The sequence below is a fragment of the Salarias fasciatus genome, chromosome 14, assembly GCF_902148845.1.
Source record: "Salarias fasciatus chromosome 14, fSalaFa1.1, whole genome shotgun sequence".
Lineage (NCBI taxonomy): Eukaryota > Metazoa > Chordata > Actinopteri > Blenniiformes > Blenniidae > Salarias > Salarias fasciatus.
Window position 1 is genome coordinate 19,736,649 of NC_043758.1, and position 24,087 is coordinate 19,760,735.

The following is a 24,087-nucleotide window of genomic DNA, read 5'->3' on the forward strand; positions in this document are numbered from 1 at the left end:
AAGGTAACCACATTGCAGAAGAAAACAAAATTGAGGGTAGTTTTAATGGAATTTAATAAAACAAAAGTCTTCCTGAATCACATTTGAGAAAGTCCATAAAGGCTGAACACATATATTTATAAAAGCCAAAATTAATCAAACCATCATCAAAGGTCATCCTTTCTTGGAATCCTCGCCGCTTTTCCCTTATTTTAGAAACACTGAAGACATTTTTTAGCTGTAGCAACTTTCAGGACTGCAGCTTAAACAGGGTGCTCCATGTCTGGTTTTGACAGATGAAACATTTACAGTGATTTTGCCCTCTTTTTGCATAATATTCATAAAACCTAACACAAATTTTTTTCATTTTTATTATTTATTTAGAGCAACAATACTGTATTCCTAATGTAAGAGACTTGCATAGAACAACAATCACACAAGTGTTTTCAACAGAAAGACCAACAAATGAAGCAAAAAGATTTTTTTTTTCCCTCATTCTCTTTTCTTCACTATGCTCAAAAAGGAGTGGGAAGAAGAGAACTTGTTTAATCCCACCCCAAAGCCCTTGTCAGTCACTTGACAGTGAATTTTGAAATGCTTCCTGTCATCAGCTGGAAAACAGCAAGAACAGCAATAACTGAAGTGTAATGGCCAAAGCACAGCAACTTGGTATGGAAAAGACAAACAGTCCACATCTCAGGACAGATTCTCAATGTAACATGATGATTCAGACCCACGTTGTTTATAGTGAGACCAGACCATCTGGTTGTAAAGCAGCTTAAATCTCTGGATGTTTTGGCATCGCTTGTGTGTGATATCCAGGCTGATGCAGAGTTTAACTCCGCCTACAGACACACACAAACTTCTGCGAACGGTTCAAAATTTAGGTATCGTGAAATTTGCCAATAAAACCTCAATTTATGAGTTGCTACCTGCATTGTGAAGAATTTCTGAATATTATTTGGCAGAAATGTTTCTATTCCTTTAAATAAGTGGAGGTGATTCAGTGTCCTACACAAAATTAATAGAGAAAAGCAAAAATAGTACAAATAACACATGGTGTGTAATTAACACAGTCTTGCACAAAGGCAAGGTTAAACCCATAATTCCAAACCATACGTTTTCCATTCCAAACCATACCTGTTTTTTGAAAAACAGGACATTTTTTGAAAAAAAACAGGACATTGCAGAGGAATTTAATAATTACTTTGTGAATATAGGAAAAAATCTATCAAAAAATATCCCAGACGAAAACATAAATAGTGGAATAATACAAAATAGTGAACGTAGCATCTTTCTTGAGCCTGTACAAGCAAATGAATTATTCAGTATTGTTTGTAAATTTTCAAATAAAAATTCCAATGACTACACAGACATGAACATGTCACTGATAAAACAAATAATAGATGTCGTGATTGAACCCTTTAAATACATCTGTAACTTGTCATTTACCACAGGCATAATGGTTGTATTTGATTTTGTAAATGTTTTTTTTTTTATATATGTTAACAAATCTTGACAAATTGTCATTTATTTTATGTTGATAGGGGCAGACATTATAAGTCTCACTTCTTTCTGTTCCTTTTCATTTCTTTCTTTTAAAAAGAATGAAACAAATAAAATCAATCAATCAATCAATCCTGAGAGAAGTAACATCAATGTGTGCTCAACTGATAATTACCACTTCGCTGACGATGCCATGTACGATGGCTCAATGGCACACCCATGCCTGGGAGAGAGAGAAGGAGAGAGACATTTAACTCTAAAATGAGAAAATAACAATGAAATGAAATTCCAACTAGTATGAAAGGGATGTACGTAATTTAAGCAGGAAAACAACATGTTGTGAGATTCAACGTCCTCAGATGTGTAACATTAATGTAAAGTAACATACATAATGCAGACTGATAGGATATTTTCATCATCATTCCTGGGAAACAAAGAGAGAGAGAGAGAGAGAGAGAGAGAGAGAGAGAGAGAGAGAGAGAGAGAGAGACTGATCATCAACTCTACAAATGAAAAATAAAAACCAAAAAACAAATCAGTCAAACTCAAGGAAAAGTGCTGTTGGAAATCCACTCACCAGGTGTTGGAACATTTCGACGCACCAAAGGTCCTTGGATCGCCTCGCCATCACCTTTGTTGACAGCAATGAAGGCAGTGAAACAACTGCTCACTCCTGATTGGATGCTGAGAGCCACCACCTTCTCCTTCACTCCTGTGAGCTGCTCCCCTCTGCTCTCTCTTCCCTCCATCTCCAGAGAGCGAATCAGAGTCCGAGCTCCCAGCCTGTGGACTGTTAACCTGCAGGCACATTTCACATCGTGTCTCCAAGACACTTCTCTCTTGTCAGTCACACTGTTCCTCTGTTAACAAAAGATCACACTTGGTTCCCTCAGTTAGACGTTTACATGACAGCTACTATAAATCTGTCAAAAGCACTGTTGACCTGAGGAATATTTCATCCATGAAATTCAATCTGAAAATGTGGGGATCTCAATATTACATCTGGAGCTTCTTGTGATGCAGAGTTCAGCACACAGGATTCCAGGTCTGAAGATAATATCAATTATTCTCTAATGCTCCTATTTCCATATCTTTTCATAGCTGCTGTGATGACTGAATCCTGCTTTACCCAGTATCTTCTTCTGGTTTCAGGCTGAAGTGCAGCTGGTTCTGAGTGGGATGACCTGCCAGGCTGTACTTCACCGTCACACAGCCCTCTGCAGCCTCGGAGCTCTGACACAGTATGACAGAGGACCATCATTCAATCATCAGACAATCATCAGTCAATTCAATTCATCCATCCATTTTCTACCGCTTATTCGGGGCCGGGTCGCGGGGGCAGCAGTCTCAGCAGGGATGCCCAAACTTCCCTGTCCCCAGACACTTCCTCCAGATCCTCTGGGAGGATCCCAAGGCGTTCCCAGGCCAGCCGAGAGACATAGTCTCTCCAGCGTGTCCTGGGTCTTCCCCGGAGTCTCCTCCCAATGGGACATGCCCAGAATACCTCCCCAGGGAGGCGTCCAGGAGGCATCCTAACCAGATGCCCGAGCCACCTCAGCTGGCCCCTCTCGATGTGGAGGAGAAGTGGCCCTACTCTGAGCTCCTCCCTGGTGACTGAGCTCCTCACCCTATCTCTAAGGGAGCGCCCAGCCACCCTACGGAGGAAGCTCATTTCAGCCACTTGTATCTGGGATCTTGTCTTTTCGGTCATGACCCAAAGTTCATGACCACAGGTGAGGGTGGGAACGTAGATTGACCGGTAAATCGAGAGCTTCACCTTTCGACTCAGCTCCCTCTTCACCACAATGGACCGATACAACGACCGCATCACTGCAACTGCTGCACCGATCCGCCTGTCAATCTCACGCTCCATCCGTCCCTCACTCGTGAACAAGACCCCAAGATACTTAAACTCCTCCACTTGGGCCAGAGTCTCTCCACTGACCTGGAGAGGGCAAGCCACCTTCTTCCGGTCGAGGACCATGGACTCGGATTTGGAGGTGCCGATCCTCATCCCTGTCGCTTCACACTCGACTGCGAACCGCCCCAGTGCATGCTGTAGGTCCGGGTTCGATGAAGCCAACCGGACAACATCATCTGCAAAAAGCAGAGATGAAATCCTGTGGTTCCCGAATCGGACCCCCTCTGGCCCCTGGCTGCACCTAGAAATTCTGTCCATAAAGATTATAAACAGAACTGGTGACAAAGGGCAGACCTGCCGGAGTCCAACATGCACCGGAACAGGTCCGACTCCGTATTCCCGGAGCACCCCCAACAAGACACTACGAGGGACCCGGTCGAATGCCTTCTCCAAGTCCACAAAACACATGTGGACTGGTTGGGGTAACTCCCATGAACCCTCAAGCACCCTATGGAGGGTATAGAGCTGGTCCACTGTTCCACGACCAGGACGAAAACCGCATTGTTCCTCCTGAATCCGAGGTTCGGCTATCGGTCGAATCCTCTTCTCCAGTACCCTTAAATAGACTTTCCCAGGGAGGCTGAGGAGTGTGATCCCCCTATAGTTGGAGCACACCCTCCGGTCCCCCTTTTTAAACAGGGGGACCACCACCCCAGTCCGCCAATCCAGAGGCACTGTCCCCGACTGCCACGCAATGTTGCAGAGATGTGTCAACCAAGACAGCCCCTGCACATCCAGAGACTTAAGATACTCAGGGCGGATCTCGTCCACCCCCGGTGTCTTGCCACCGAGGAGCTTACCGACCACCTCGGTGACTTCAGCTTGGGTGATGGACGAGTCCACCTCTGAGACCTCAGCCTCTGCTTCCTCCACAGAAGACGTGGCGACGGGATTGAGGAGGTCCTTGAAGTATTCCTTCCACCGTCCAACAATATCCCCAGTTGAGGTCAGCAGCTCCCCACCTCCACTGTAAACAGTGTTGGCGGAGACCTGCTTTCCCCTCCTGAGGCGCTGGACGGTTTGCCAGAATTTCTTCGAGGCCGACCGATAGTCCTCCTCCATGGCCTCCCCGAACTCCTCCCAGACCCAAGTTTCTGCCTCCACAACCACTCGGGCTGCAGTTCGCTTGGCCTGCCGGGACCTGTCAGCTGCTTCAGGAGTCCCATGAGCCAGCAATGCTCGACAGGACTCCTTCTTCAGCTTGACGGCAGCCCTTACGCCCGGTGTCCACCACCGGGTTTGGGGGTTGCCGCCACGACAGGCACCAGAGCCCTTATGACCGCAGCTCTGAGCAGCTGCTTCAACAATGGAGGTAGAGAACATGGTCCACTCGGACTCAGTGTCCCCAGCCTCCCTCGGGATATGAGAGAAGCTCTCCCTGAGGTGGGAGTTGAAAACCATGCTGACAGAGGGTTCCACCAGACGTTCCCAGCAGATCCTCACAACACGTTTGGGTCTGCCAAGTCTGTCTGGTTTCCTCCTCCGCCAGCAAATCCAACTCACCACCAGGTGGTGATCGGTCGACAGCTCTGCTCCTCTCTTCACCCGAGTGTCCAAAACACGCGGCCGGAGGTCAGATGACACAACAATAAAGTCGATCATCGACCTCTGACCTAGGGTGTCCTGGTGCCAAGTGCACTTATGGACCCCCCTGTGTTCGAACATGGTGTTTGTTATGGACAAGCTGTGGCTAGCACAGAAGTCCAATAACAAAACACCACTCAGGTTCAGATCGGGGAGGCTGTGTGATCCAATCACCCCCTTCCAGGTCTCACTGTCACTGCCCACGTGGGCGTTGAAGTCCCCCAGTAGAACAATGGAGTCCCTAGTCAGAGCACCCCTCCCAGGGACTCCAAGAAGGCCGAGGTACTCTGCACTGCTGTTTGGCCCATAAGCCGAGACAACAGTGAGGCACCTGCCCCCGACCCGAAGGCACAGGGATGCGACCACCTCGTTCACTGGGGTAAACTCCAACACATGGCGGCTGAGCTGTGGGGCTATAAGCAAACCCACACCAGCCTGCCGCCTCTCACCACGGGCAACGCCAGAGAAGTGGAGAGTCCAGCCCTTCTTGAGAGGTTGGGTTCCAGAGACAGGCTATGTGTGGAGGTGAGCCCAACTGTATCTAGCCGGTACCTCTCAACCTTCCTCACAAGCTCGGGCTCCTTCTCCGCCAACGAGGTGACATTACATGTCCCTAGAGCTAGTCTCTGTGTCTGAGGATCAGGTCGCCGGGCACCCTGCCGTCGGCTGCCACCTAATCCACATTGCACCTGGCCCCTATGGTTCCCTCGGTGAGTGGTGAGCCCACCGGAGGTCAGGCCCACGTCATCCCTTCGGGCTGAGCCCGGCCAGGCCGCATGAGCAAAGGCCCGGCCACCAGGCGCTCGCTTATCAGCCCCAACCCCAGGCCTGGCTACAGGGTGGGGCCCCGGCTGCGCCATACCGGGCGACGTAACGACCTTTGTTCTTTTTCTCTGCATAGGGGCTTTTGAACTGCTCTCAGTCTGGCCTGTCACCCAGGACCTGTTTGCCATGGGAGACCCTACTGGGGTTCATAAAGCCCCCCAGCAAAATAGCTCAATTCAATTCAGCTTTATTTGTGTAGCACCAAATACAAGATAGTCATTTCTAGGCTTCTTTTACAGAGAAGACCCATTACGTTAATGTAATGTACATCCAATGAAATAAAAACCTTTCCATGACAAGATGGAGCTCATACCTGTCCACTGAGTTGGCCGTAAACCAGCGACCGCTGACCCTGGAAAAGTGCTGTGATTGGTGGAGAGAGGACAGTGACAGATACGTCCTTTGGTAAATCCCATGTGATGGAAATGTCCACCACAGCCGGCTGCAGAGCGAACCGCAGCGACTGCATCACCTGAAATATTCAGATGAAAACTGTTTGTAGGAGATGATTCGGTTTTACTTGTCAAGACCACAATCTCAAACACATGTACTGTTCCATGATGTGATGTGACGGATCGTCTGTGTGTGTGTCGTTCTACCTTTGGCTGCATCCTGTCACTTCCTGTGATGAACTGAGCTTGACCCCCTCCCTCTTTGGCCAACCCATTGATGAGAGCAGAGCTGGCTCCTTCCCCGATCCCGAAGGAGAAACACCTGCAACACAACAGTTTTCTTCCACAATTACAAGATGTTTTATTTCAAGAGCTGCACCCCCAGATCTGTTTTAGTGGGTTTACCTGTGGGTGGCAAGGCACCAGGGGTAGATGAGATTCGCCCTGAGTACTTAAGTGTTTGGATGTGCAGGGACTGTCTTGGTTGACACGTCTCTGTAGCATCACGAGGCGGTCAGGGACAGCACCTCTGGACTGGCAGACTGGGGCAGTGGTTCCCTTTTTTTTAAAAAAAAGGGGGACCCAGGGGTGTGCTCCAACTAAAGGGGGATGACACTCCTCAGCCTCCCCGGGAAAGTCTATTCAAGGATACTGGAGAGGAGGATCTTGGGAGTTTGCCTAACCATCCCACATGTGTTTTGTGAATTTGGAGAAGGCTTTAGGTTAGGGGTGGGCAACTCCGCATTCCTGCATGTTTTCTTTCTTCTTTTTTTTTTTTTTTTTGTCAAATCTGCTTATTGGAATTTCACATATAAAAGCAGCAATGACAGTCATAAAAGCAATATTATGTTGCTAATGTAATTTAAAATGTGCAATAAACAACCAACATACTGCACCCCCCCCCAGCACATATCCCCTCCAAGTAAAATAAATAAATAAATAAATAAATAAATAAATAAATAAACAGGAAAAAAAGGACAGAATAATTTAACATCACAGTTAAAATATAAACGTAAAACAGACAGATTTTTTTTTACTGTCCTTCAAAGCTCGTGTCCGGAGTTTCCGTTCATTTGCAATGTATGTATCATTTTTTAACAGAGCTTAAATGTGTCAGTCTGGTTCGATACTATAATATAATATTACCATAAAGCAATATAAAAATTTATTCATGAGCTTCGCCTTCATCTCATAGACCCCCATGTTATTCGGCCGGTCAGCTTCAGCCAAAAGATTTAGAGCTTCCGCTTTGTCATGCTGTCAATCAACGTGTGCGCGCAGCCAGAGAAACTTTATGCTGACCTCGGAAAAATCCAAATCTGCTAAACATCCACCGTAAACAGCTAAACATGTAGGATGCTGTAGGACACGGAGGCACTCATTTTTACCCCACAGGTAATGTGCGAGCACAATTAAAGGGGCGTGGCTTGGTCGCTCATGAAAGCAGAGGGAGGGCGGAGCCTCGAGATGTTGGATTAAAAAAACCTCTCTCTTTCAAAACTCTGGACACGAGCTTTAAGAACAAAACTACACAATCAGTCCACATACTATGCCATCCACATATGATAAAAAGGGTTCCAGGTCCTTTCAAAGTTACTGCTAGCACCAGCCAGGGTCAGCCTGATCTTCTCCAGTTTAATAAAATATGGCACCTCTTTAATCCATCTTCCATGGGCAGATGGAACTGCAGACTTCCATTTTAACAAAATGAGTCTCCTAGCTAATACTGTTGGGAATGCTATCAGGTTCTTAGTAGAGGAAGAAAGATTAACTGAACAAAACGACACACCAAACACAGCAGTAAGGACAATAGGGCTGAGACTTCTTGTGGTGACTTCCTGCATATTTTCAATGTGTCTTCACGTCAGCACACCAGATAGTAATGATTGCCTCATTCTCAGGCTTTCTGCAGAGCTTCATCATGAAGCATTCAGTAAACTGAGGTGTGTGGAAGCAGGGGAACATTGAAAACATGTGGGATTGTGGTCTTCGACGACTGGAATTACCCACCCAATTACTCACTGGTTCTGTTCATAATTTTTCTGGACAGAATTTCGAGATGCAGCCAGGGGACAGAGGGGGCCTGTTTCAGGGACCACGGGATTTTGTCTTTGCTTTGCAGACGACGTTATCTTGTTGGCTTCATCAAACCTGGATGTACAGCATGCACTGAGGTGGTTTGCAGCCCAGTATGAAGTGATGGGGACAAGGATCAGCACCTTCAAATCCGAGGCCATGGTCCTCAACCGGAAGAAAATGGTCTGCTCTCTCTGAGTTGGTGGACAGATAGTGGCTCAGGTGGCGGAGCTCGAGCATCTTGACAAGTGGGGGAAGGATGGAGCGTGAGATTGACAGGCGGATCGGTGCAGCGTCTGCAGTGATGCAGTCGTTGTATTGGTCCATTGTGGTGAAGAAGGAGCTGAGCTAAAAGGCGAAGCTCTCAATTTACCGGTCAGTCTACGTCCCCACTCTCACCTATGGACATAAGCTTTGGGTCATTACCGAAAGGGCAAGATCCTGGATAAAAGTGGCCGAAATGAGTTTCCTGAGCTCAGAGTAGAGTCACGACTCCTCCACATCAAGAGTAGCCAGCTGAGGTGGCTTGGGCATCTGTTCAGGATGCCTCCTGAACGCCTCCCTCCGGAGGTGTTCCACACATGTCCCATCGGGAGGAGACCCCGGAGAAGACCTGGGACAAACTGGACAGACTATGTTTCTCAGCTGGCCTGGGAAAGCCTTGAGATCCTCCCAGACAAGCTGGAGGAAGTGTCTGGGGACAGGGAAGTCTGGGTATCCCTGCTTAGTCTGCTGCTCCCGCAACCCGGTCCCTGATAACCGGTAGATAACGAATGGATGGATGGATGGATGGATACCTGTGGGAGGCTGAATTCTTCTTAACCAGATCAATGACTTCTTTTGTGTCTCCCACCTCTCCATCAGTGAAGATAAACAGCTGAAAAAGAAAGTTTGAAAGAAAAAGAAAAAACCCACACAAGTCAGCCACAACACTGGACAGAGTTCAACTTCTGTTAGGAAGAAATAAATAATAGCTGTTGTGTAAACAGGGTCAACAACAACAACAACAGGGGGGTATTGCACAAAACCAGGATAAGGGATTGAGCCGGCAAACTGTTGTTTTCCCTGTGGTTACCCTGGACAAAGTTAGCCTCAAGTTGGTTGCACAAAAACAGGCCGAGTTTATTCAGGACAAGTCACCATGGTGATTTATTCTCTGCAGCTTAGCCTGCTTCAGACCAGGCTAACTACCAGTATAAGTTTAATCCTGCCCTGCTCTGCTGTCAACAATGTGAGAAATGGACGTGGTCTACGGCATTTCCTTGCTTTTTCTACACATTACAGTATTTAATCATCCTGGCACCGAAATCTTACAACTGTAGTCAATGCATTTGCCGGTTTACTTTAGTATTATTTATTTGCACAGATTATATGAAGACTAAAATAACAGACATTTAATCATCCTTTCTTTATTAATACAAGTCCTACAATGAAATACTGAAAATACTGATAAAGAAACAGTGTCCACAGTGACTGTGGAGGACATTTTATTAATTGTACATGTTGGCGCTATTTACACATTACGCTGGTCATTATTAACTGCCAGGCTTTCTCGCTCTCCCTTTTTACAACACTGTTGCCTTTCTTCTGGATTATATGTTTTACTTTTTCATGTAGTTGAAGAAGCATCGCCTGCTCATCAGGGTGCAAACTACAGGGTGCAGATTATAACGTGTCCACCAAAGTGTTTGGCATTGTTGGATCGTGCATTTGATGAGTCTGATGAGGGGAACCAAAAATACCATGCACTTCCATTGTGCTGGTTCCGAAAACGTTCCCCGACTCACCTCTGAATAAACAACAGCTCGCCCTCACAAAAAAAGTAAGTATGCTGTTCGAAATGACTAAGGAATTGCGCTAAATGGGCCAATTTGCAATGTTGAAGTATCCCTTTAAACTTGAAAGATTTTATTTTGCTCATGAATGATATTTTAATGTAAGTGCAGATATATATATATATATATATATATATATATATATATATATATATATATATATATATATATATACACACACACACACACACACACACATATATATATATATATATATATATATATATATATATATATATATGTGTGTAAATTTGTGGAGCTTTTTTTGATGAACAAATTTAAAGGTGTAATACAGGATTTTCTATTTGCTTTGACTTCCGGGTGGATCACCAAGATAACTGCTGGGTCTGTTTGTCAATCATTCTGACAAGCTGATTTCGTAAGGCGGTTCTACGTGCTTGCGCCCAATAAGCTTCGCTTCTCCCTTTTGCGCATGCGCATTCAGAGTGTTTATGTAGCCGGTGAGCTTCTGAGCTAGTACTTACCGATGGAGAGTCTGACATAATGAAACTGTAACTGTTTCGGAAAACAAGCTTTATGTATGAGCGAGGCCGATCGCAGAAACTGTAAACAGAGCCGTGCATGCCCGGAGAAGAGGAGATCGCGCTCGCACGCTTCCGCATTTCCTGGGAGAAGCAGGAGAGCTGGGCGGATGGTCTGGCACATGCGCGTTGTTCAAAAAGTGAGGAACAGACGTTTGACTTCGTCTTTTCGAGAAAATCCTGTATTATACCTTTAAGTGCAATAGTTGTGAATGACATTTTGCTGTTGCAAAACACACTGAGTTTGTTTGTGAATCATTGGCTGTGAATAAAACACATTTTTGTGTTGGTGATGTTTTGGCATTAATTTCACCACCCCATAGGAGTTCCCCCCTTCAGTGCACGTATATGGACGCAAGCCACAGGCACAAGCATTTCACTAAGCTGCAGTTACGCCCAAGGCCTGAAGGGGCCGTTGTTTTGCATGAAACATGCAAACTACTTCATGCACCTTTAAAGTGATGTGGGAATTTATCTAAAAGGCAGGCTGTTGGTTTTACATGGGAGAATCATTTGGGCTCTGTAGGGCTCTAACCCTTTCTCCTCTGAACTATTTTGTTTATTAAAAAAGTCTTTAAGTTTTGCCAGTTTCGACATGTGTCTCCCGTTGTATTGTTGTTGTACTGCGTGCTTTGTCGGAGTAAGGAAACACGTGCTACAAGTTTAGTTCCGCCTGAAAAAAAAAGTTTTTTTTCGCTTACTCATGAAAGATAAAATTTGGGTTTTATTGGGGTATTTTTTTTCTTTTTGTAAAATGATGTGGAAATTGCCTTTTTGAATTCAATGTTTGCTTGGAGGGAATATTCAAATAAAAATTGAGCTTGGAGGGAATATTTTTCATCGGACATTTTGACCGGTGGTGTAAAAATATGTCGGACTTCAGCAAATTTTACCGGTCAAAGTCCGATAATTACCGGATAACGGAAACCCTGGTTCGGACAGTAAAAGGCTTCAATCACACTATATTGCACGCCCCAGCTGCCGAACAGGACAAGGGTAAAAACAAACAAACAAAAAAAATAAAACTTGTTGAGAGAAAAGACTGGACTGGACCTGATGTCCATGATTTGAGTACTGAGGTGGTCTGCAAAGTTCTCACAAAGTGTGTCTGACAGTGCCTGTTAAAATGTTGAAGGTGGAGAAGAGGAACCCAGGGGTTATTTTTATCATCTGAGATCATTTGAGAGAAATGGAAAGTTTGTGCTTGTTTTACTGCATTACTGTAAATTTTAAGTTGTTGAAGTAGGATCTCATAAAGAACCATAAACTTGGATTTCCTCCACCTCCTTTCAGCTCTCCTGCAGTTTGTTCAGTTTGTTGATTTGATCATTTTTTCTCCATGGGCATTTAGGTTGTCCTTTTAATGTTTCAGTCAAAAGTGGAGCGACTGAGTCCAGGGTGGGTTTCAGGTTACTGTTAAAATTGTCAATGACAATATCAGCAGGTGCAGGTAAAATTACATTTTACATGCTTTGTAAAATGGTAACCCACAAGCTACATCACACTGTGTGCATACGAGTGTGTGTGTGTGTGTGTGTGTGTGTGTGTGTGTGTGTGTGTGTGTGTGTGTGTGTGTGTGTGTGTGTGTGTGTGTGTGTGTGTGTGTGTGTGTTTTACTTGTCTGGGCTGACTGGGAATGCAGGGCTGCTCATAAATATGCTTGAGAGCCTTCAGAATTTGTGTTCCTCCCAGATCTGCCTCCATCGTCCCAACTATCTTCAGGGCCTCCTCCATGGTCTGCTGACTGTACTCCACACTTTTACTGCAATCACACAGACACATGCACAAGTCATGTGTTCATGAATCTACTTCAAACCAAAGACACACTTTGAAAATATAAATGAGGATGTATTCACGGGAAGATGTGCTCAAAGCTGCATCCAAAACTGTAGATGTTGAAATAGCAGCCCATTGGTAGACTCTTCAACAGCAGCAGCAGCGTTTCCTACAAGAAAGATTCAAACAATGTCAACATCACTGTGTAGACAGACAATGAAACAGTTAATGACACCAAGAGCAAATAATAAATACCCTTGCACTGCTGATGCGAGTCTGACTTCTGTCTTTGTTGTTCATTGGGAAGTCCATACTTCCAGATCGATCCATGAGGAACACAAACTCTCCACAGGAAGCCACTGAAGACATGACAGACTGAGGAAACTCAGGGAACAGGCTCACCATCACCACTGGATCACCCATCAGAGTGCCTGAAACACAGCACAGAAAAGTCAACAACAATCACTTTGTTGCTTGGAGGATGAAGACACAACAATCTTTCTTCCCATGCTAACTACAAATATTTGCACTCACCAGGTTTTGCAGAGGCCTGTCCTGCTTCCACCACAGCAGTGGGCTGGTGGGCATCTTTGTAATATATCAGCACTTCAACATCTCTGTCGAACTTGTGTCCTGCACCCAGCTTCACCTGCAGGGTACAAATATATGATGATGAATAATGATATGATGCCTTCTTTTCACTGAAGAGGATCCAACACACACAGTGGACACATCAGCACTCCACCTACCGTGGCCTGGGTTTGGTCTGTGTTCAGGAACTGGAGAGGATCCAGGGAACAGCTGGACTCCACTTTAGAGATGGGACGAGGAGAGGACACTCGAGCAGAAAAAGACAGACTGTAAGGAACCAGAGAGGCTGGAACAGAGTTCACCTGGACGGCTGGAGCTTCACTACCTGAAAACAAAATGAGAAACAACTGGAAATGAGAAGAATTCTGTTTGAATATGGAGATTTGAGAAGACAGCAGCTTCAAATAAAACTGCTCCATAACACATGACTGTCAATCAATGAAAAAAGAATACATTTACAGCAATGCTTTGTTTTTTGTCAGGAAGTCATTTGTTCTTTTGTGTGCATCAGCTTCTCTCTGGTCTTCCTACCCTGAGGTGTGTATCGAGGGTTGAGCACAGCAGGCAGACAAAACCTCAGCCCCTCATCAGCCTGCACTGCCAGCTCAGTGACGTACTCCAGCCTGATGGAGGCGCTCTCTCCTGGAGGCAGACAGCCCACCCTCATTGAGAAAACATCTGGACTCTGATCACTCTCCTCCAGCAGGAAAGCCTGCTGACCGGAGCTCAAAGCATCATCATACTCCTCACGAGCCTGCAGGACAAGAGACACATGTGAGCCACATTCACTCCCACTGCTGGATGTTGTCCTCAGTCAGTCTGGACCTGCTCTGCTCACCTCCTGTTTCTCCTTCACCTCAGCCACAATCTCCTTCTGTCCCATCTTGGCACTGAAATGACAGACAGCGGCATCTCCAGGCAGAGGGAAGACAAAAACCGCCTCGATGGGTTTGTCCTCTTTGTTCTGGTAGTTCAGAGTGGAGACCACTGTAGCCACATGGTCCCTCACCTCCAGCTCCACCTCAACGCTCTTCAGAGGGACTGACGGAGAAACACAGTCACAACCAGAAACATTTAAATACGAACAGAATTCTCACCGTTTACAGCACCATGGTAGGTTAGACATGAAACAGTTGAGATGAGTCTAAAGTGAAAATGTTCACCTGTCTTCTCTCTCTCTCTCTCACACACACACACACACACACACACACACACACACACACACACACACAGTCTTGTATTTCTATCCTTGTGGGGACCTTCCATTGACTCCCATTCATGTCTAGCCCCTAACCCTAACCATCAAAACTGAATGCCTAACCCTAACCCATACCCTAAACCTGACCTAAACCTAATTGTAACTCTAAACCAAAAATGAAGTCTTAACCCTCAAAAAGGCCAAAAAAGGTCTGTCAAATAGTGAGGACCGGCAAAAATGTCCTCACTTTCCAACAATTGTCCTCACTTGTAAGGTTAAAAACCCAATGTCCTGGACTTCCGGGTTTCAGGGGATGACAGCCTAGAGCGCGCTAAGTCTCCCAACCAAAAGGAGAAATCTACCCCAGGAAGTCAAATAAAATAGATAAACTCACTGCTACGAGTTTGGAAGAAAGGGGGAAGATGCCGAGAAGGATAATCAAGCCAACAAAATTGACAACGAAAGAAATGAAGCTGCCACATGGCTAACACGGAGACGAGATCAGGAGTCGAGGAAAATGAGTCCGAAGAAGAAGTATCAAATAACACAATCTTCAAGGAACTACGGGAATATAGACAAGAGATCAAGAGGGAGTTTGCAAAGACAAATTCTCGATTAGATGAAGCTGAGAAAAGAATTGGAGGTAACGAGGAGCAGCTACAAGTCTTAAGTGAAGTGGTTACAGAAATGCTAAAAATGCACGAGCAACTTCAGGAAAGGCAGACGGATCAAAAATGCAGGTCAAGGAGAGAGAACATTCGGATATATGGAATCCCTGAGCAAAAAGAACAAAGTTCAAGGATGATGATTCCGTTTATAGAGAACATACTCAGAGAAAATCTAGCTATTCCTGCCGCTCTTGACCTGCAGATTCAACGGGCTCACCGCTCCCTGGCTACACAGCCCCCTCCGGGAGCCGCACCACGATCTATTGTTGTTAAATTTCAGAGCTTTACTATCAAAGAAGAAGTGATCCAGCTGGCATGGCTTAAGAAAGGCTTCACCATGGATGGAAACAAGATAAGCCTGGATCATGATTATGCTCCGGCGATTCTGCAGAAACGGAAAACATATGCTGAAGCACGACGCGTTCTGAAAGAGAACAAAATCCGATTCCAGACCCTCTATCCAGCTCGTCTGAGAGTCCACTATGAAGAGGGACAGGTGATATACAACACAGCTGAGGAGGCGACAGCAGACATGGTGAGACGCGGACTGCAGGTGACAGTGTCTGAGCAGCCTGCGACGCTATTGGAGAGGATTCAACGAGGAGCCTGGCAGCCAGCGCGGAGCAAGCGGATCAATGCAGCCGGGAAGATGCAGAACATCAAGCAAAAACTGCAAGCCTTCAGACTTACACCAGCAGAGGAAGATGAGTAATGATTCTCCTACTTTATTATGCAAAAAAGAATGAGGCATCTGATTGTTTTTCTTTTTTGGACGAAGTTTAATATAAATTTTGGTTGATGGGAAATGACACCAAATGGACTTGAACTGACTGTATGGCTGAAATCATAGTGGAGGGCCCTCAAACACGTTGGTGGAACAGAGGCTATCCCTCAGCTAAGCACAGGGTCAGTAAATGGACCTTAGGGTTGGAGGTAAGACTGGGACCTTGTTTAGTGTTCATGATGGATTATGTTTTTGTTGTAATTATTTCAGATATTTTTTCGTTGTTAAAAGGGGTAAGCATACAGGTAACACATACTAAATGTTCAAATGCAAGGAGAACTGGTTGAAAGTGTTTCTTTCAATGTAAATGGAGTTATGAACCCTATTAAAAGAAGTAAAATTTTGACAAAATTGAGACGTGAAAAAGCCCAAATAGCATTTATCCAGGAAACTCATTTGAGTCAGTTAGAGCATGCTAAATTAAAAAGACAGGGGTTTAAATCGGTGTTTTCTTCATCCTATAAAGCAGGGTCCCGAAGAGGAGTTGTAATATTGATTTCGAGTTCTCTCAACTATGCACATTTCCGAAATGCAGGATGATGAGGGAAGGTTTATTAAAATTACGGGAAGAATTGAAGGACTAGATGTAACACTTATAAATACTTATATCCCACCGGGAAGTGATTGGAACATTTATATACAGGTATTTGACATAATGGTAAACTCTCAAGGTGTAGTAATCTGTGGAGGAGACTTTAATATTCGATTAAATCACCAATTAGATGTATCAAAATCCATTAATCAAGAAAATTCATTATCAAAAAAAGTTAATTCATTGATAAAAGAACTAGGAATCGTTGATGTCTGGAGAGAACTATATCCCAAAAGTAGAGATTATATATATTACTCATGCCCACACAGAACCTATTCAAGAATAGACTATTTTTTCATGTTCAGTAATGAATGCTTCAGAGTAAGAGATTGCAAAATAAAGACAATTGATCTTTCAGACCACAGCCCTACTTCAATGTCAATCAACTTAGAAAAAAGGGTTAGAAACCTCCTGTGGAAGTTAAATGCCGACATACTGAATAATTCTGAAATAAGATTAAAACTCAAGAAGGACATAAAAAACTATCTTGAACTAAATGATAAAGGTGATGTGCCTCAGACAATTTTGTGGGATACTTTGAAAGCGGTGATGAGAGGAAAAATTATTTCCCTAACATCCTATTTAAAGAAAATGAAACGGCAAAAACTTTCCAATCTCCAAGGAAAATTGAAACAATTGCAACAAATAGACAATCTCAAAAATGACTCAAAAATAAAAGAGGAACTTAAAATGATTAAAAATGAAATTGATAATATCTATACTCACGATATTCAGAAAAAAACTTGTCTTTTTGTGACAGAAGTATTATGAAATTGGGAGTAAGTCAACTAAGTTATTAGCATATAAACTACGCAAACAAAGAATGGAGAGTTCGATCTATAAGATAAAACATCCACATACCAAGAAGGTGGAAAATAAACCGGGAAAAATTCAAGAAAGTTTTGAACTGTTTTACAAGGAATTATACTCCCAACCACAAATGTCAAATGAGTCACAAATAGAGGACTTCTTAAAAACATTAGATCTACCTACATTAAAAAACGTACAAAATGAAAAATTGCTGCAACCTATAACAACTAAGGAACTACATCTGGCAATTTCAAAACTAAAAATAGGAAAATCCCCAGGGTCTGATGGTTATACCGCAGAATGGTATAAATCCTTGAAAGAGGAAATAACCCCTACCCTCCTAAAGACTTTTAATTGGACCATTCAAAATGGTGAAATACCACCATCTTGGAAAGACGCAGTTATTTCAGTTATACCTAAGGAGGACAAAGACAAGCAGGACTGTAGTAACTATCGCCCCATCAGTGTCCTCAATGTAGATTATAAATTATTCACTTCAATTATAGCTCGAAGACTTGAAGTATTTCTTCCTGATTTGATAAACTTAGATCAATGTGGTTTTATTCAACAAAGACAAACTTCAGGTAACATCAGACGTTCATTACATGCGATTAGTCAAATAAATAATGAAAAGACGAGAGCAATAATTCTAGGACTAGACGCAGAGAAAGCATTTGACTCAGTTAGATGGGTATTTCTTTATAAAGTAATGGAAAAATTTGGCTTTAATGAAAACTTTATTACATTAATACAATCTCTCTATGATAAACCAAGGGCTCGAGTAAAGATCAATGGGGATATCTCTGACCCCTTCCCCTTGGAGAGGGGTACGAGACAGGGATGCCCGATTTCTCCTCTTCTTTTTTCCATCTATATTGAACCCCTTGGTCAATTGATTAGACAGACCAAAGAGCTTAAAGGAATTAAAATGGCCGGGAATGAACACAAAGTAGCAATGTTTGCTGATGATGTTTTGGTTTTTTTGGAGGAGCCGGAAGAATCATTTCCAAAGTTGATGTTAATATTAACCAGCTTTGGAGAGGTATCTGGCTACAAGCTTAATATATCAAAATCTCAAGTGATTACCCTTAACTGCGATATCTCAAGTCACCTCAAAGATAATTTCAACCTGAACTGGGAAGCTGAATCTTTAAAATACTTGGGAATAATCCTCACAAAAGATACTTCTAAGTTGCTACAAGCAAACTACGATCCATTATCACGAGCAATTAAAGCAAATATAAATAGATGGAGTCTTCTACCTTTTTTTAATTTAAATTCAAGAATCATAGCCGTTAAAATGACTATACTTCCCCGACTGTTGTATTTGTTCAGAACGTTACCCATTGAAGTGAAAGACAGTCAATTTAAGGAATGGGATAAATGGATCTCTCGTTTTATATGGCAGGGGGACAAACCCAGGATCCGTTATAATATTCTTCAATTAGGCAAAGAAAAGGGTGGAGCGAAACTCCCCTGTCTACAATATTATTACTATGCCGCACAAATTATCCCCCTGTTACAGTGGTGTAACCCACATTTCAAAGGGAAATGGAAAACAATTGAGGTTAATATATCACATAACTTTCCTTTACAAGCCATAATTGCAGGCAAAAAATTAGCAGATCAATTACAAGGGCAAAATCCATGGATGGACCATACATTAAAAATATGGTATAAGATGACTAAAATCTGCGAAATAGGAAACATTCTAAAAAATTTCAGATGGTGTGCCTTTGATACAGACTTTCACCCTAACAAAAGTGATAAAAGATTTCAAAAATGGATTAAAAAAGGATTAACAACCTACTTTTCCTTCACTGATAAGGGGATACTGCAGAATTTCCAAACCCTACAAATTAAATTTGGATTAGATCAAACGGATTTCTTCAGGTTCCTCCAAATGCGGGACTACTTTGTTAAACACTGCAAAATCTCGAATTTATCATTGACAGAATCAGTCTTTTTTAAAATCATAAAATCAGCCTTTGATAATTCATTCAACAAGGGAATTTCTAAACTGTATAAAGGCATCTTAGACGCAAAGAACGAAAATACTTTATATAATAAAGAGGAAATGGGAACAGGAGGCAGGAATTGATATTACTGTTGAAAACTGGGAAAAGATCTGTATGTTTCAATGGACATCAACGAATTCATTAACATGGAGAGAACATTGTTGGAAAAATGTCATCAGATTTTTCAGGACCCCATATCAGGATAAACACAGAAAGGGAAATGCAGAGTGTTGGAGGAAATGCGGCTCACTTGAGGCAAATCATTTTCATTTATTTTGGGAATGTCCAAAATTACATCACTACTGGCTAGAAATTTATAAAGCTCTGAAAGAGGTCTTTAAAGTCAAAATTTCTTTGAACAGAAGAGGGGATATAAAATTATTCCAAGCTCTTTTAGCAGCCAGTAAGAAAGCAATTACGAGAAAATGGCTTAATGAAACCCCACCAACCTTTGATGACTGGTTGCAAATAATTTTGGAAATATTTAAAATGGAAAAATTGACATATTCCCTGCGAATCCAAAGGGACAAATTCAACTCAATCTGGAATAAATGGATTCATTTTGTATCCCCCCTTCGGAAGGATTTTACCTAACTCCACTCACATGCGTATTGTTTAGAAAGTATTAGCGTATTACTAATATTTTAGTTTATTATCTATAATTTCATGTGTATATATAATTTTCTCCTCATTTTTGGAGAAGTGTAATACCTGTAAGCCCCCAATGTTTGTTTTGTGTTTGTTTGTCTTTGGGTGAAAAAAAAAAGGGGGGGGGGGGAAATAGGGGGGAGGATGAGCAAAACTGGAAAAGACAAGGATAATAATGAATTAATGTATAGAATTGTTGCCAACCTCTCCAATAAGAATAAAAAAAACCCCCCAATGTATCACAAAAGGTCCTCACAACATATAGCTGTACAAGTACACACACACACACACACACACACACACACACACACACACACACACACTTTTTGGAGTACCATTTAGCAAGCTTAGCACGCGCACACACACGCACAGCTCGCGCTCATGTCGTTAGGGAAAAAAATCTTTCGACGTGTGCACACACACACACACACACACACACACACACACACACACACACACAGACACACACACACACACACACACACACACACACACTTTACCTGGTTCTTTCTGGACAGTCAGCAAACCACAGCAGTTCATCATTTCTGAAAATTAAGAAGATGCCTTTATCACACTGTTTTTACAGACATAAAACAATACTGGACAGTATTTTTAATTTTGTTCTAAAACAAAATCAGCATGTTGGCAGAATTCAGATACCACAATATCTACCGTACATTGTGATTTTCATGACAATAGCTCACATATCTTCACGTGAACATGTCTGTGTCAGTTTGCAGGATAAAAGCAGCAGGTATGTCTCAGTGGAAACTCTCCTTCCAGTCAGTCAGCGGATCACATCGCAGCTCCGTCATCTCCAAACAGACAGGATTTTCAGTGTGTTAAGAATAAACAGACGATATCTTGCCTCTGATTTTAAAGGCTTATTGTTTCAGGTAGTTTTATCGGTCCGTGCATAAAGTATGTAACTAAACAAGTGTATTGATGCGCTGTCGTCACTCTGGTGTTTGGCGTCCAACAGGCACTCGCGGCTTTGCATCAATACAGAATGGATCAAAGAACGTCTGAATGGATTCATCAGCAGCTCCACAGTTACCTTCGGGCGAATGTGTCCCCCATAAACAATGACGGGTGGGAACTAATGAGCCAAATCAGGCCTGGAGGCCACCCATTAGGAAATAGACAAAGCACCAGGTTTAAAAGGTAAATAGTATTAGGGTGACCATCCGTCCCGCGTAGCGCGTGCGCGTACAGCGTTTGAAGCCCATTTCACACGTCCTGCAAATTGAGACCGTGTCCCGCATAATCAATGCTTGCTCAAAAAAAGCTTGCTTACCGCACTTGCCAGACACACCCCTCAGTGAAGAACTGCGGTCAAGCCAGCCGGCGCTCTGACGAACACAGCCAGGGTGTTCCTAATGACGTCACGGTCACGTGACCTTCCACAACAATCGCCGTGGTCCACACTTGCACGACTTTTGTGTCAATCTGAAGTCACGACCCGGCAGGCTCCCGCACTGTTCACGACTCGTTCACGCACAGTTGGCGCACAGTTCACAAATGCGCTCGTCAGTGTCGCGAATTGGCACGACGCATTCACGACGCATTCACGCATAGTTTGCGCATAGTTTACGAGCTTCCCGCATTGGCACGACGTGGTTGCGCGCGAAATTACGCACGTCATATACGAGTAAAAGGGGCTTCCCCAACCCCGAGTCATTTTTGGATGTGCTGTGGAACAGACAACATTATGAATGCCAGAGACTCCATCACTGCGGAGAAGAGAAGAAGCCTGTACCTGGCAGCTGCTGTGCTGAAGAGCAGCGGAAAAGGCGCTGCCTCGGTGTCCGAGCTGAAGGGGGCCCCGACGGACGGCTGCCATCAGTCAATTTCAATGACAAATTAAAGGCGCTGCACTTGATGCTGCAACGACAGTGTATCGAAAATCCCCCGCACGGGGCCCTTTTCCGGGTACTCGCCTGTGGCCACGACTGGCACGCATCCTCCCGCATTGTCCCGACGCCTTCACGAGGAGTTCACGGACAGTTGGCGCATAGTTCACGATCCGTTCGCGATATTTGGTCGGGACCAAAATATTTGAACATTTCAAAGTTATCGTCCCGACATGGCACGCAGTCCCGACGGGTTTACGCACACTTCACGCCACTTTACGAGTGGTTTGGGACCGTTTGCGACTCGATTCGTGGCGGTGAACTTTTGTGCTGTTGTGGGATGCGGGCAGACCACGATGTGGGTCGTTCTTTTTTTTTTTCTCTCTTTTTTTTTTTTCCGGATACCGGCTGTTTTCACGCACCAAGGAGAGCAGCCTCGAGAAGTCTCACAAAGAAGACGGCTGGCTGGTAACGACGATTTCAAGAGCTGATGTACAGGAATCAAGCATAAATCACATGAGTCTGTGATCTCCACTTTGTATCCAGTAAGATCAGCGTTATTATTACTTGATGATTTTGTGCAGCATTTGGGTAGAATGTCAATGACTTGTGTGAACCTTGTGCGCTGCACTGCGGCGCAACCGAACTTATATTTGACGAGTGTCTAAAATTATAGCATATGTTTTCGGTGCTGGAGTCAGGATTGGCTATTACTGAGGGTTAGTGCTGCTTTAGAAACAATTTCGAATCAGAGCAACTGATACTTGAGAGCAGCAACACCAGGGGGACCCCTAAAGTCAATGTGTCACAGAATACCAAATCAACTTCCAATGCACCATACAAATTATTTGGTATTCTCAGGACAGAATTCAGCACTGAAACATACTGTACATATATATATATATATATATATATATATATATATATATATATATATATATATATATATATATATAGATATATAGATATATGTACAGTATGTTTCAGTGCAACAGAATGTGTGTATGATGAAGTGACTATGATGTATAGGGCTGAAACGATTCATTGAATAAATCGAATAATTCGATTATAAAAAAGCTTCTAATCAAATTCTGTTGCTTCGAGGATTCGTTTATTAATTGTGTACAGTGAAACTACCGTGAAACCGCTGGCGTGTAGTGCCCGGAACTAAAGCGCAGCCTGTTTCCGCACGAGAGTGTTGGCCGCACGGGCATGTTGGAGCAAGCAGATGGAGCACAGCGCGGTGAAACGACGCGAGAAATGGATAACCTGCGTTCACACCGCCAGATGCTTTCCGCGATTTTGCATCAAAATACAATTGAAAACAAATGGGAACGCGCATTCCACCAGCGACGAGACGCGTCGTCGTGGCGCGTCGCGGCGTTGAAGAGCAGAATGAAGAAAATGCTGGTGAAAAGGAGGAAGCACAACAAAGAAAACACCAGAAAATGTTAAAAGTTTGGGACAACTTTAAACGAAAAAAAGGGAAGAGCTCGGTGCCAAGTTTGCACTGCCAAGTGGAGCTGGCGTATTATAACCCCTAAATTCCACTGGTTATGGGTCCGCTCAGCTCCCCAAGAGCACCCGACCGCTCCGCTCAGCTCTGCTCTGTTTTGTCAAAACCCACAGCGTCCGCTTTGCTCCGCTGTGTCTCTGTTCCGCCCGGCCGGAGAAGCAGAGAAGTACATGCGCTATTTAGCATCGACCTCCAAAATTTGAGCAGTCTGGGCCACACTGGCATCTTTCTCTGTACATCCTGGCAGAAAGGATGACTGGGGTCATATAAAATTTGATGGTTCTCCATTTCCAAAATCAGCGTCTCTTCTTCCATGGCTGTTGTGCTTCAACACGCTGAATTTCGTGCGACAGGATGTTTACATTCGGGCCATTCAGAATAAAATGCATACATGGTCTTGAATAGGCTATGTATTTTGTAGAAAACACGAAATTTAAGGACAATAGCCTGCAAATGGGCCATATATGCAGCTGTGTAAACATTCCTTTCCCAAAATCCAACAAGTCAAGAGAGCTGAATGAATTCAGACCAGTCGCACTCAAGTCACTCGTCATGAAATACTTTGGGCAAATATTAAAAGCCCACATATTGCCTTTTAAAGCAGGGAGACTAGATACACTGAAATTTGCCTATCAATCAAATAAAGGGGTGGAGGACGCAAAGCTTTTCTTACTTAAAGCTCGTGTTCGGAGTTTTGAAAGAGAGAGGTTTTTTCAATCCAACGTCTGGAGGTTCCGCCCTCCCTCTGCTTTCATGAGCGACCAAGCCACGCCCCTTTAATTGTGCACGCTACTATCTGTCGGGTAAAAATGAGAGCCTCCGACTCCTACAGCATCCTACATGTTTAGCTGTTTACAGTGGATGTTCAGCAGACCATGGATATATCCGAGGTAAGCACAGCGGCTGCTGCTTAGCTAACTCACCTCTGCCTGGGCGAGTACACGTGCTCTCTGGCTGCGTGCACATGTTGATT

General features: G+C 43.8%; 2 protein-coding genes across 7 annotated transcripts in view; one reads left to right on the plus strand and one right to left on the minus strand.

The window, feature by feature from the left end:
- The window catches only part of LOC115400499 (von Willebrand factor A domain-containing protein 5A-like), a 225,938-nt gene that overhangs the window by 64,732 nt on the left and 137,119 nt on the right, over nt 1–24,087 (plus strand). The gene's annotated exons all lie outside the window — the stretch shown is intronic.
- Nucleotides 1,797–20,290, minus strand: LOC115400506 (von Willebrand factor A domain-containing protein 5A-like). 2 transcript variants are annotated; one of them, XM_030108435.1, is made up of 14 exons: nt 20,246–20,290; nt 13,866–14,068; nt 13,559–13,781; nt 13,186–13,352; nt 12,971–13,085; nt 12,692–12,867; nt 12,517–12,605; nt 12,278–12,422; nt 9,081–9,160; nt 6,415–6,529; nt 6,129–6,287; nt 2,615–2,718; nt 2,063–2,283; nt 1,797–1,909 (listed from the first exon to the last, which is right to left on the minus strand). In XM_030108435.1, exons 1-14 carry the CDS (start codon nt 20,286–20,288, stop codon nt 1,803–1,805), a joined length of 1,947 nt encoding a protein of 648 aa, XP_029964295.1. In that variant the 5' UTR covers nt 20,289–20,290; the 3' UTR covers nt 1,797–1,802. The 2 variants fall into 2 exon arrangements, with proteins under 2 accessions (XP_029964295.1, XP_029964296.1); XM_030108436.1 differs by lacking the exons at nt 1,797–1,909; nt 2,063–2,283; nt 2,615–2,718; nt 6,129–6,287; nt 6,415–6,529 and adding an exon at nt 8,705–8,977.